We start from the raw sequence: 14,663 nt of genomic DNA, 5'->3' as shown, positions 1-14,663 counted from the left end.
GCTTCTCCATCCATGGGATTTTCCAGGCAAGAGTACTGGAGTGGGTTGCCATTCCCTTCTCCATGTTGATCAGATCTAATCCCTTCAATCTATTTGTCACTTCCACTGTATAATCATAAGGGATTTGATTTAGGTCATACCTGAATGGTCTAGTGGTTTTCCCTACTTTCTTCAAAGATAAACATACAGACTCAAGAAACTTGGTGATAGCAAACAGGATACACTCAAAGAAATCCATGACCAGACACATCATAATCAAATTGCTGAAAATTAAAGACAGAAAAACACTCTAAGGCCATTCAGAGAAAGACAACACATTTCATATACAAAAACATATATCAGAAACAATGACTCAGATTACAGAAGATTTCTCATTAGCAGCTACAGAAGCCAGAATAAAGTGGAAGAGTGCTTAAAGTGCTGAAAGAACACTGTCAACTCAGAATTCTGTATCCAGTGACAATATCACTCAGGAATGAATATGGAATAAAGACATTCTTGGGTGGAGGAAAAGTATGAGAATTTGTTACCATCAGATCTACTGTAAAAAAAAAAATGCTGAAGGGTGATCTTGAGACAGAAGAGAAGTAACAGAAGAGACTTGAGATGTCAAGAATAAAGGAAGAGGTGCTTCCCTAGTGTCCAGTGGTTAATAATTTATGCTTCCACTGCCCGGGGTCAATCCCTGTTCAGGGAACGAGGTCCCATATGCCGCAACTAAGGCCCAGTGCAGCTAACTAAATGAACAAATATTAAAAAAATCAATAAAAGGATGAGAAAAGAAGTACCAAGCAAATACTAATCAAAAGAAAGATGAAGTGGCTGTAGTAATATCAGACAAATTAACTTTAGAGCAAAGAAAATTACCAGGGATGAAGAACAATGATAAAAAGTTGTTTTCCAAGAAGACATAATTCTAAATGTCTCTGTGTCTAACTACAGAGCTTCAAAATACATGAAGCAGAAACTGATATATATCAAAGAGAAAATGGGCAAGTCCACAGTTACAGCAAAAAAAAAAATAAATAAAGTCAAAACTGCTCTTCCAGTAATCAGTGGAACAAGTAAAGAGAAAATCAGTGAATATATAGCTGTATATAGCAACCCACTCCAGTACTCTTGCCTGGGAAATCCCATGGATGGAGGAGCCTGGTAGGCTACAGTCCGTGGGGTCACAAAGAGTCAGACACGACTGAGCAACTTCACTTCATAGAACTGAATGATGCCATCAAACACTGGGAACTAATTAAACTAATTAAAATTTCTAGAACACTCCCACAAGATAGTATAATATACTTTTTTTTTTCTCCAAGTGCACACAGATTATATCCTGGGTCATAAAATTAACAAATTTAAAAGGTCATACAAAGTATATGTTCTGAGCATAATATAATTAAAACTAGAAATCAGTAACAGAAGGATAAAAAGGAAGTTGCCAAACACTTGGAAATTAAACAACACACTTCTAAACCCAGAGTCCAAAGGTAGTCTCAAAAGAAATTACGAAATATTGTGAACTTAAAGGAAAATATAAAATATTAAAAATATGTGTAATCACTAAAGCAGTGATTACAGGAAAAATTAGAGTATCAAATGCTTGTGTTAGAAAGGTCTAAAGTCAACAATCTGTACTTCTCTACCTTGAGAAGGTACATAAAGATGAACAAAGGCAAGTAGGAGGAAAACCCAGGAGCAGAAAATAATAAATATGAAAATCAAAAAAAAGGAAAAACAATGAAACAAACATTGATTCTTTGAAATGATCAATAAAATTGATAAACCTCTAGCCATACTGAACAAAAAGAAAAAAAAAGAGAAAGTATAGATAACCAATATCAGGAATAAAAGGATATATCACTGCACACCCCACAAAGATTAAAGGTTAGTAAGGGAACTCTACAAATAGTTCTACACACAAATCCAACCGCTTTGATGAATCAGACCAACTCTGAAAGTCACAAGTTACCAAAATGCAACCAAGAAGAGAGATGTAAATACAAATGTACAACCAGAAGGCTTTCAGAAAATAGCAGAAGAAAATCTTAGTCACATACCAAGAGTTCGGCAAAGTGCTCCTGGGTATGACACCAAGATCATGATTTATAAAAGAAAAAAAAAGTGAGAAGTTGGACTTCATCAAAATTTTTAATTTTGCTTTGAAAAAGACAACACCAAAAAGAGGAAAAAACAAACTACAGAATGGGAGAAAGTACTTGTAAATCCCTATCTAACAAAAGACTTCTAAATAGAATACATAAGGAAAGCTTGAAACTCAACAGTACGAAAACAACTCAATTTTGAAAAAAGAGCTGAAAGCCTTAGTCACTTCATCAAAGAGGTTATAATGATGACAAACAAGCACATGAAAGGATGTTCAACACCATTAATCACCAGGGAAATACAAATTAAAACCATGATGAGATGTTTATAAATGTTTCACTGTGCATGAAAGAATACCTGCACACCTAATAGAATGGGTAAAATAAAATAGAAACTGACAATATCAGCTACGGGCAAAGATACAAAGCAACTGGAACTCTTCTTACATGGCTGGTGGGATTGCAAAATGGTCTAGCCACTCTGAGAAGCAGTTTGGCATTTTCTCACAAAGTTAAATATGCACTTGCATATGACCTAGAAATCCCATGCCATTTCACTCCTAAAGAAACTAAAACATGTTCACACACGTGTACATGATTTTTTATGGCAGTTCTATTCATAATTGCCCAAAACTGGAAACAACTGGAATGTTCTTTGACAGATGAATGGATGAACAAACTATAAACACACAGTGAAACAGTACTTGGCAGGAGGAAGGAGTGAGCTATTAATACACATAACAACATGAGTGCATCTTAAAGGCTTTATGCTGAGTGTAAGAGTCACTCTCTAAAGGTTACATAGCATAACAACACCTTTATTGCTGGTTTGGTTCCGGAGTGAGTCAGATGAATTTTTTGGTTTCCCAGTGCACATAAAAATTATGTTTTCACCATACTATAGTCTATTATATGTGCACTGGCATTATGTCTAAAAATTAATTAATTTAAAAATGCTTTCTTTTAAAATGCTTCATACCTTAATTTAGAAATGCTTCATCCTTAATTTAAAATGCTTCATCGCTGAAAAATCCTAACCATCATCAGGGCCTCCAGCAAGTCATAATCTCTTTGCAACAGTAACATCAAAGATCACTGATCAGGGTCTTCCCAGGCGGTCCAGTGGTTAAAACTTTGCCTCCCAATGCAGGGGATGCGAGTTTGATCCCTGGTCGGGGAACTAAGATCCCACATGACTCTTGGCCAAAAAACCAAAACATAAAGAAAAAACAGTATTGTAACAAGTTCAATAAAGACTTAAAAAAGCTCACTGGCCACAGATCACCTTTGCAAATATAATGATAATGAGAAAGTTTGAATGTTGCCAGAATTACCTTCTCCAGTGGCTCGGCAGTGAAGAATCTACCTGCAATGCAGGAGCCAGAGGGGACATATTTTCTATCCCTGAGTCGGGAAGATTCCTTGGAGGAGGGCATGGCAATCCACTCCAGTATTCTTGCCTAGAGAATCCCATGGACAGAGACACCTGGCAGGCTACAGTCAATAGGGTCGCAAAGAGTTGGGCACATGGAAGCAACTTAGCACGGCATAGAGACATGAAGTGAGCAAAATCTGTTAGAAAAAATGGTACCAATGGCCTTGCTCAGTGCTGCTGCTGCTGCTGCTGCTAAGTCACTTCAGTCGTGTACAACTCTGTGTGACCCCATAGATGGAAGCCCACCAGGCTCCCCTGTCCCTGGGATTCTCCAAGCAAGAACACTGGAGTGGGTTGCCATTTCCTTCTCCAATGTGTGAAAGTGAAAAGTGAAAGTGAAGTCGCTCAGTCGTGTCCGACCCTTAGCGACCCCATGGACTGCAGCCTACCAGGCTGCTCCATTCATGGGATTTTCTAGGCCTTCTCCGTGCTCAGTGCTGGGCTTCCACAAATGTTCAATTTGTTAAAAACAACACCACAAAAAAACAGAATCTGCGAAGTAAATAGGAGAAGGCAATGGCAAGCCACTCCAGTACTCTTGCCTAGAAAATCCCATGGATGGCGGAGCCTGGTAGGCTGCAGTCCATGGGGTCGCTATGAGTCGGACATGACTGAGCGACTTCACTTTCACACATTGGAGAAGAAAATGGCAACCCACTCCAGTGTTCTTGCCTGGAGAATCCCAGGGACAGGGGGGCCTGGTGGGCTGCCATCTATGGGGTCGCACAGAGTTGGATACGACTGAAGTGACTTAGCGGCAGCAGCGGCGGCGAAGTAAATAAACCAAAGCACAATAAAACAACGTATGCCTGTGTATCATTTCATTATATGACATTCTGGAAATGGTACATTTGTACCAGTGATGAACACATCAGTGGTTGCCAAGGGTTAGGACTGGGGGAAGGGGGTGGCCACAAAGGAGTAGCAGAAGAGGGTTTGGGGTGACAACTTTCTTTAGAAATATCTATGTATGTATTTATTTGACTGTGCCGGGTCTTAGTTGCAGCCTGCAGGATCTAGTTCTCTGACCAGGGATCGAACCCAGGGCCCCTGCACTGGAAGCTTGGAGTCTTAACCACTGGACCACCAGGGAAGTCCTGTGAGGGAATTATTTTGATCCTGATAGTGATGGTGTTTCCATAAGTCTGCATGTGTACAAACTCATAGAACCCATGCACAGAAATTTTATTGTATGTTAAAAAATATTGAAAAAACAGCACAAATAAACCAGACATCCTGGGCCACTGGCATCCATCATTTTAAACACTATGCTGTGACTTGGGTAAATGTTATAAATTTGAAATTAAAAAAAAATCAAGGAACGTTCTATTTAAATGACCCCTGTGGGGAATCATGCCACGTAGCATGTTAGTATGGTTTGTGTCTGTCTGGACTTTGAGTCCTGGCTCTTGAGTTCTGCTAGGTAGTTGTACGGGGTTCAACAAGTCACCTGTTACTTAAGCAGTGAAGCAGGAGCAGGGGTTTGGAGGGCATCTGTAATTGTTGCTAGGCTGCACTGGAATCCTCTTCAACATTGAGATTCTGTTTTAGTGGGTCTGGGGTGGTGGTTCTGATCAGCTGCCACTTTGGGGAACATCCAGAGAAGGTGATCTCAAAGGTCTCTTTCAACTCCACAACTGTTACTTGTATACTGGCTTTGCTTGGAATTGAGGTCTGTGCCACCTTCCCTGTGAATTGGGAATTGCCCCCACTCCAAATCTAGGCTATGTAAGTTCAGCGGTGGTTTCCTTAGACTCTAGTTTTGTTTTCTTTGTTCTTTCTTTTTAAAAGATACGACTTTTAAAATAATTTTATAGGGCTTCCCACATAGTGCTAGTGTAAAGAAACTGCCTGCCACTTCAGGAGATGAAAGAGACCCAGGTTCGATCCCTGGGTTGGGAAGATGTCCTGGAGGAGGGCATGGCAACCCACTCCAGTATTCTTGCCTGGAGACTCCCATGGATGGAGGAGCCTGGCAGTCCATGGGGTTGCAAAGAGTCGGACACAACTGAAATGACTTAGCACACATTTATTTATTTTTGGCTGTGTTGGGCCTTAGTCGCTGTGAGGGCCTTTTTTCTCTAGGTGGGGTGATCAGGGGCTACTCTCCAGTTGCAGTGTGGAGGCTTCTCATCCTGGTGGCTTCTCTTGTTGTGGAACAAGGGCTCTAGCATGCTTGGGCTTCAGTAGTTGCGGTTTCTGGGCTCTAGAGTGCAGGCTCAGAAGTTGTGGCACACGGGCTTAGTTGATTCACAGCATGTGGGATCTTCCAGGACTAGGGATCGAATGTGTGTCCTGCATTGGCAGGTGGGTTCTCTACCATTGAGCCACCAGGGAAGCCCTAGCTCTGTTTTCTTTCATCAAACCATTTCCCACATCAGTGTCACCCTGACCTTTCCCCCAGTATTTCTGCTCCTTCTTTTAAAGACTCAACCCCACTCCATGGCCCTTTCTCACACCCGTTTCTCTCCCATCCCCTAGCTTCCTGTGTCCAGATGTCCTAGCCTCAGACCTTCAGACACTTGGTTGGTCTCCATCTAGAGAAAACTGATATCTCGAGGATAATTGTTCAGACCCTGCACGCTATCCAGGTGGCAGGTAACAGAACAGATGAGGAGAATGGGCTGGATACTGGGAGAAACCAGTGATTTAGTGGTGTCTGACTCTGGTGGCTCAGATGGTAAAGCGTCTGCCCACAATGCGGGAGACCCAGGTTCAATCCCTGGGTCGGGAAGATCTCCTGGAGAAGGAAATGGCAACTCACTCAAGTATTCTTGCCTGGAGAATCCCATGGACAGAGGAGCCTGGTAGGTTACAGTCCATGGGGTTGCAAAGAGTCAGACACGACTGAGCAACTTATGACTGACTTTGCAACCCCCTGGACTGTAGCCCGCCAGGCTCCTCTGTCCATGGGATTCTCCAGGCAAGAATACTGGAGTGAGTTGCCATTTCCTTCTCCAAGGGATCTTCCCGACCCAGAGATTGAACCTGGGTCTCCTGCACTGCAGACAGATTCTGTACTGTCTGAGCCACCACAGGACAGGGGCGGGGTCACAGGGGCAAAATCAGGCGTCTGTCTCATGCACTGAGTCAAACGCGTCCTCTGTACTCATGCACCCCACTCTCATAATTCTGAGCTATGAATCCATGTCCTCACTGCCAACAGGGCCTGGAAAAAGGTCCATTTTACAAAGCAGGACACTGACTCTGAGAGGTGAAGGCTCTTCCCCCGGGTTTGCTCCTGCCGGTCTGTACTCCTAATTTCACCCCTCTCTCTAATTCATAGTCTCCCACCAAGTCTCAGACTCTCCCACCCTGTCATTTTCTTGGGTGGGGGAAATCGTCCAAGTGAGTCTGGCCACGTCCTCCGGACACTTGGCAGGTTGAGGCTGGGTCATGGCGACTGAGCCATTTCAAAGAGCTGACCCGGAAATGAAACATCAGCGTTCCTCCTGCGTGCTTTCCTGCTCCCTGACCCTCACCTGCCATGGCAGACAGGTCAGGAAAGTGCCAGGGGGCTGGTTTTAGGGCATTTCATTCAAGTTTGCTAGTGCCTAGTTTCCCACCATGTATCTTAGCTGAAGAATACCATCACAGGCCTTGCAAATATGAGCTGGGTTTTCAGGGTGGTCATCACCCAGGAGCTGGGAGCAGGGGTGAAAATTGATTTATTCATGTGTCTGAAGCCAGGACCCAAATGGCAATGCTTGTGAAACCCTGGATGACTCACCTGAATTGAAACCAGGGCAACCCTTGGCCTGCTCCAGCCCCCACTCAGAACTGTGCCCAAGAGCGTGGGCACTGGAGCTGGAATCCAGGTTGAGAGGTTGGGCTTGAGCTGCAGCCTGAGACGTTGGAGTGAGAAGGGACACCCACAGCTGCAGTCCAGGGAAGGGAGGTCTCGCCCAAGGCCACATGGCTGGGCTGGTGGCAGAGCTGAGCTGAGGAGCCTGGGGGCTCCTTCTACACACCCATGCTCTTTCACCTGCTGCCTCCTCAGGAGATTGATGACAATTCCTCCACCCCCAAAGAAACTAGGGGCGACCTGGACAGGACACAGGTTACACTGGAGGTTGAGGACTGGGGACGCTTTGAGCTCCAACGATTCAGCATCTCAGGTGGAGATGAATTCTCTCCTGTTTGACTTCTGGGATTTCTGGATTCATCACTGGTTGGTTCCTTTGACCCTGGAAGCGCATCGTCAGTGGCTGGGTGACTTAGTACCGGATCTGAACAGGACGTCAGTGCTTGGTTGCTGACGAGCTCACCTTCATCTGCCCGTTGTGTGTCTGGATAAATCCGCTTGACTCTGTTTGCCTGTCAAGGACACGGGAAAATCTCCTTCCCAGAGAGGACCCGGTGCTGTTTTTGCCTTTGATTTATCAACTGACAAGGGCAGCAGATGTTTATAAAGCAGAAACCACCCTCAGACTCTCACAGGCACTCTCCATCACTGATGAGTTCCTGGGAGGGACAGGGTGACCCATTTGCTGAGTCAGGTCAAGCAGGAGCAAATGTCTTGAGAAATTAGAGCTCCTCAAGTTGGTCCAGAGCTGCTCAAGTTCCAGGCTAATTTTCTTCCCTGGGCTCAAATTCTCAACAACTGGGGCTGGAGGTTTTGAAGAACGCTACTGCCTCGAGTTCCTCCCATTTGAAGACCAGAGGGGGGTACTTCCTGCTCTGTTCTCCAAGTGTTCCTGCCCACAGTCCAGGTAAGAAATGCCCAAGCGACAAGGAGCGGAAAACTTGTCGGACACCTACAGGTGTGCCCTGACACCCCCTCAAAAGCGAGGAAGCCTGCAGGAGAGTTGCCATCAGTCTCACCCCCAACCCAGCCTGGCCACACGCACTGCTGCTTCTCATGAAGCACTGACAGCCCCACTGCGGGACCACGGCGGTGCTGGGCTTGAACGAGTTAAGAGTTAAGAAGGCCACACATGGAGACAGAGGGAAGGTAAGGCAACTAGAGAAGGAAATGGCAACCCACTCCAGTATTCTTGCCTGGAAAACAGTTGCAAAGAGTTGGTGGCAAAGAGTCGCGAAGAGTTGGATACGACTCAGCGACTAAACACAAGGTGACTAGGAGACAGGAGGGTTGAAACTGAACGTGGAAGAGATCAACAAAGCCAGACACAACACCGTAAATCAACTATACTTCAATAAAATACATTAAAAGAAAAAGAAAGTAAAGCCAGACGCCTACTTGGTCTTTTTTCCATTCTCCTTTATTTCATAAACACCTAGTTACAAGTTGCACAAATCAAAAAATAAAGGCAGAGAGGGTGTGGGGAAGACCTTTGTGATGTGAAGCGGGTGGGAAGGGAGAAAGGGCTGGGGACAGGTCCTCTCCCTCCACACACAGCCCTGGATGAGGGCTGTGGCCCCTACAGTAGGGGATCTGAGGAGGAGGTGGGCAGAGAGCCAGGGTCGCTGGGGCCCCTAAACCCGGAGCTTACCCTTAAAGCCCCTTCAATGCATGGCAGGAGTAGAACGAGGAAGGGAAGGAGTCAGAGATGGAGTAGCAAAGTGAAAAATCAAGTCATCCTGGCAAAGAGGTTAAAGAAGGAAAGGAAAAAGGGCAGTGAAAGGTTCTCCCTGAGACCCCCAGGGAGGGGCTGGGGCCAGCTTGCCTGTTAATTTAATATTAAATTGGGAGTGGGAGTTGAAGAGGAAAAGTTATCTTGGGGATGACGTCTCAGCCTCTCAGCTTGTACCTGGGGTGGGAAACAGAAACACACAAATTAAAAGGAAGACAAGATACAGAAGCCAGGAGTTCTGTCTTTCTGTACCAATTAGAACTTCTACTTGAGGGCTTCCCTGGTGGTCCAGTGGCTAGGACTGTGTTCCCAATGCAGGGAGCCCGGGTGCCATCCCTGGTTGGGGAACTAGATTCCACAGGCCACAACCTAAGACCTGGTGCAACCAAAATAAATAAACATTAAGGGACGGTGGTCCAGTGGCTAAGACTCTGAGCTCCCAATGCAGGGGACTTGGGTTTGATCCCTGGTCAGGGAATTAGATCCCACATGCTACAACTAAAACTTGGTAACAGCCAAAATTTAAAAAAAAATTTTTCAATAATTACAAAAAAAACCCCACCAAAAACACACCAACCTCTTCTACCATCCAAGGTGGTGGTTGTTGCGTACCTAGGCTGCTTCTGCCTCAAGGCTGAGTGATGCTCACAAAGTACATGCCTCACCCCTCTCCTGTCCCTGCCCACCCGCCCCATGGTACTTACAAGGGATACAAGAGAGGCCGAGGGCCCAGGGCCCTCACCAGTCGTAGCGGCGGGACTGTCGGGATGGGGATTCCTCGGGTCCCTGTATAGCCAGGCGGGGAGGCCCCTCAGCCCTTCGTCCTCCACCCCCGGAAGCCTCATGCCTCCGAAATTCCAGAGGGCGCTGCTGCCGGAATCGGGAGGTCTCCCTCCGCCACTCATCATCAAACGCCGCGGCCTCACCTGAAGAGGACACGGAGACCACATGGGGCTCCTGAGTACCACCCCACTTCCCAGGCAGACCCGTGGCCAGATGCAGGCTTGAGCCACAGGCTCTGAGACCAAAACCCAAGGCTGAAACGCCTTGGGACAGGGAGGCGGGGGGAAGGGAGAGGGGAAGTTGGATTCGTCATGGTTTCCCAGAGCCACGAGCAGGAAATCAGGAATGGATACTTAGTTAAGGAACATAATCCCATACAAACCGTATTTAATAAATGTTGGCTGATTTGAAAGAAATAAAGAAAGGAATGGAAGACACTGACGGAATAGGGTAGATTACTATCAATGTCTGACTTAGGTGACAGAGTTTGCCCTCCCCAGTGAGGCCATTTCCTGCACTGGCTTAGCCCTAACCTGACAAAGAGGCTTCGAGTAAGTGAAGAACATGGAGCTCATCCATAATGTTGCCCAAGAAGCACGTACAGAGTTGGGAGCATGCGTGAGGGCTCGGTTGTGACTGACTCTTTGCAACCCCACAGAATGTAGCCCATCAGGCTCCTCTGTCCATGGGATTTCCCGGGCAAGAATACTGGAGTGGGTTGCCATTTCCTTCTCCAGGGGATCTTCCTGACCTAGGGATCGAAGCAGGGAGAAAAAGCTGCCAATTCTCAGCTCATGAGGCGGGGGCTAGGGGCTGGTGGCAGGAAGCCGGCAGGCTGGGGCCGGAAGGGGGCTTACTCTCGTCCAGGTTGATGTAGTCCTGCCGCTCCTCTTGGTCCCCCGTGCGGTGGTTTCGGGAGCGCTGGAGGATGTGAGCCCGGTCCCGGATGTGATGCCCGATGGACATCTGCTCCAGCCCGCTGTCGGAGTCGCGCACAGTCCGCCGGGTCTCCCGGATCTGGGGGAGGCGGAGCGCCACATGCTCAGTGGATCCTTCCAAACCTGGCTACGCCAGCCTGGCAATATCACTCGGGACCCCCTCTTGAAAAGAGCCAGCCAGGCCACCCAACCATGCCTCCCTGGGATAGGAGGAGCCCTCCAACTCACCCCGCCTGGGGCTGAGCGCATCTCTGACGTCTCTTGGTAGACCTTGGGGGCCCCGTCGCCGGTGTTGGAGTAGGAAATGACAGTGGAGGAGGAGAAGGTCTGGCAATTGCCTCCGGCTGTCATGTGCTCCTGGAGAGGGAAGGGAACCGCACGGCTGAGTGGGCAGGGGCTGACTTCTGGAGCAGGGATCCCTTCTTGCAGCCTGGAGCAAATGTGAGGACTCACCATCACCGCCCCCCCCAATCCCTCTGAGTCCAACAATAAGCCAGGCAGACCAGAGACTGAGCCTTAACTGCCCATTTCATGAGATGCCTGCCGCTGCTTCCCACTCAGGACCCCTGTGCTCTCCGGGTCTGGCCATCTTATCCAGCTTACATGCCTCTGCGAGCATGGCCTTCCCCACTCCTACCTCCAGGGACTTGCCAGGGAAGGCGGGACACCAGACCCTCACCATGTTGCCAATCATGTCGTTCATCATCCCGAACATGTCCATGAAGCCGCCTGACTGGAGCAGAAAGGAAATCGAGTCAGGTTGCCGAATTCAGGCTCCCACAGGCCACCTGGCTACGCGGTCCCTCTCTCCCCTTCCTTCACATCTGGCAGCAGCCCTTCCTCATTCCTCGTGAGCAGGACCAGGACAAGTGTGCCTCTCTCCATGCTTCTCTTCCCACCCACCCCGCCCTACTCCTCAGGCTCTGTGGCTACTAGGATCCCATCTTTTTCCTGCCTGCCTGACCTATTTCCTTGTACTTTTAGGAAGCAAATCTGTGTTACTGGAGTCTAACCTATAAAGGGATTGGTTCTGAAGCTGTAGAAAAATCTCCTACACATCATCTCTAGTTGGCCCTCCAACAGCACCTCCCTCCTCAAAAGAAGACATCTAGCCAGGCAATTATATCTCCCTAATGGGCATGACTCCTAGAAGCACAGGAGTCAGAAAGTTAGCGTCATCAGCTCACAGGACTCAGCACACAGCAGGCCCAGAGATCTGTGAGCACATGAAGACTCTAGGGTTACCCATTAGCCTATACTTCAGAGAGGCAAACTTGGAACTAATACCAAAGGGTTACAGAGCATGTTTGAGATGGAAGGATGCAGGGAGATGAAGACTTACCATTCCTAGCATTCCAAAAGGGGAGACAGCCCCAGCCTACGGGAACATGTCAGGAATAGAAGTTAGAGGCCACATGTGTCCTCACCCTCCCAAACCAAGCAAACCCATGGCCTCCCTTGCTTTTTACCATCCTCCTCTCAAAGGAGCATCACAAAGCCTGTCTTCCACACCCCTTTCCCCACTCCTAGAAGGCATGACACTTTCTAAGTCAGCCAGCATGCAAGAAAAATGAAGCACTGCATTAACCACCCTCCCACCTTTCCTCGAGTCTCAGGTCTGTGGAGGCACCATTACCTGCATCCTGCGGCTGGCAGGCCGGGTCCCTGGCAGATTGCCGTCTGTGATGCTGAGGAAGGGGCTATATCCAAAACCCCCTGACAACATCCGGTTCATGTGCTGACGGTGAATGGCAAAGGGGTCCCTGTGCAGGGAGAGTACAGAGCAGATGGCAGAAGGGGCAGCGGTCAGCACCTCCCCGCTCCACCCCCCAACCAAGGAAAAGAGCCATAGAAAACCAGCAGCACAGACATCCCCTCCAAGTCTAAGCTGGAGCTTAGAGTGGCTACCCAGGTGTGCTGTGAGCCCACAACGGGAGCCCAGGTGTCTGTCTCAACTTCAGAGCCTGAAGTGGACCGATGTGTGCATTGGAGCCAGATGGGGAGGGGATACTCACATCAGGAACATGGGGTCCTCGGGCTCCACGTCCCTCATGAAGCGGAACATCCTGATTTCAGCTCCAGGGAGCTCCACACTGTGAAGATGTGGAGGCTCAAAGGTTGGAAGCGGCCAGGCTTCTTGCACACCCGCTCAGGGCAGCGACTCTCAGAGCCTGGTCCCTTCCAAACACTGTAACTGGCCCCCAAACTTCAGGGAGACCCTTCTCCAGGTGTTCAACATCAGCCTCTAGAGAGAGCAGAGCTCTTCAACCCTCTCTCCGAAGGAGGATCGTGGAAAATTTTCCCGAGCCCGTTTTCTGCCTCCCCCACTCAGAGCCATCCTCTTCCCAAAGCCACCGCCAAAGACACACTCCCCCAACCCCCGACGCCACCTTTCCGGATGCGAATCTCAAGTGCCGCCCCCCACCCCCGCCCCATAAATGACCCCAACCACTCCGCTCCCTCCTCACACCCTGGCCGCCGCCAGACCTCCCCCGGGTGGGCCTCATCGTCCCCGCCGCGCCTGGCGGCGCCCCCTCACCCCAAACCCTGCTTTCCTGCCGGGTGAGCAGGAGAGGCAGGCTTGACCCGCTCCCCTCCCCGCATCCCAGGCTCCCGGGGACCCTGCAGCCCGGCGGGCCGCTCCCGCCCCGAACTGGCTGCCCGCTCCGCTCGAGCCTCACCAGTCCCCGGTCCGGGCTCAGCGGCCCATCCGGCCGGTCTCGCCTCTCGGTGCGCGGCAGGATCGGGGCTAGCGGCCCGGGACGCGGGACTGGTCCGGGCGTGAGCTCCTCGGCCTCCCGCACCGCCTCCTCTCACAGCTGCCACCTCCGTGCTCCCCCCGCCCGTCGGCCCACTGAGCCCGAACCCCAACCAGGCCCGGACGGAAGTGACGTCACGACGGGACAGCCCACCCCAGGCCGGGCCTGCGGAGCTCCGCCCACCGGCGGGCGGGGGCGTGCGTGGGGCAGGCGCGCGCGGGGCCGGCTCACGGGCCTAGCTGCTGCGGGCCTCGGGGTCCTCCGGGACTCGGGGAGCGGAGGCCTCGTTAGTAACCTGGATTTGGGTTCTGTGGTCCCGAGGAGGCTCCCTGTCAGGGTGTGGGGGAAACAGCAGCGGAGTCCATCGCCGGGAGGGGAAGAGGGAAGAGGACGGGGGCAGATTCTCCCGGGCAGGGCAGGCTCCCAGTGGGTGACGAGGTGGGGCGGATCCCTGGGGAGAGCTTTCAGCAGATTTCTACCGGGGAAGCGTTCCTCCCGAGCGGGAGGAAGGACGGCAGTTCTGCGGGGGAGGCGCTGGGGCCAGTCCCCTCGGGAGGAGGCGCGTTCCAGGCCGGGGCGGCGTCCTCGGAGTGACGTAGCGGGAGGAGGTGACTGCTGCCCAGGTCTTCCTCTGGCTTCGAGAACTCGGGCTGGGGCACGGAGGATCCAGGCTGGGGGTTTGACCGCCAGATGGCGCCCTTCGGCCGGGCTGGAGCTGCAGCCCCTGGGGAACTGGCGTTGGCGGGGTTCTGGAGACACCCCCCACGCCGCCCCCAGTTACCCTGCTGTGAGGAGTCAGACTGGGGAGAGAGTTCTGAAATCTTTTCATTGAATGCCAACCTCCCCTTTCGTTTCTCTGAATATCCTCAGGAGCTCCCAGTCCGCACTGATCTTTCTTGCCTCTAGTCAGGCAGGTTGGTAGGTAGGTCGAGGGAGAAGAGAGCTCCCCGTTCACCAAACTCACCGAGGGGCAGAGTTGCGAACAGGCCCAGGAGACCTGACTGGAAGGCCAAAGGCTGACACTTTGACATACTAAATGTGTGTTGCATAAAATCCGGCCCAACTGGAGAGAAAGGCCCTCCCCCTGGGTGTCCAGGGATTTGGGTTGTCCG

General features: G+C 50.0%; 1 protein-coding gene across 1 annotated transcript; it reads right to left on the bottom strand.

Moving 5' to 3' along the window:
* Positions 1-8,741: 8,741 nt before the first annotated feature.
* MLF2 (myeloid leukemia factor 2) lies at positions 8,742-14,069 on the bottom strand. Its single transcript, XM_055396113.2, has 9 exons — positions 13,474-14,069; positions 12,808-12,885; positions 12,429-12,555; positions 12,135-12,170; positions 11,472-11,525; positions 11,021-11,149; positions 10,712-10,871; positions 9,776-9,997; positions 8,742-9,248 (listed from the first exon to the last, which is right to left on the bottom strand). Exons 2-8 carry the CDS (start codon positions 12,855-12,857, stop codon positions 9,810-9,812), a joined length of 744 nt encoding a protein of 247 aa, XP_055252088.1. The 5' UTR covers positions 12,858-12,885; positions 13,474-14,069; the 3' UTR covers positions 8,742-9,248; positions 9,776-9,809.
* Between the last annotated feature and the right edge of the window lie 594 nt (positions 14,070-14,663).

Source organism: Moschus berezovskii, chromosome 6, assembly GCF_049115385.1.
Source record: "Moschus berezovskii isolate FMDL1 chromosome 6, NW_MosBer_1.0, whole genome shotgun sequence".
NCBI classification, from domain to species: domain Eukaryota; kingdom Metazoa; phylum Chordata; class Mammalia; order Artiodactyla; family Moschidae; genus Moschus; species Moschus berezovskii.
Note: the sequence above shows the minus strand (reverse complement) of the source record. Positions and strands in the feature narration are given on the sequence as shown.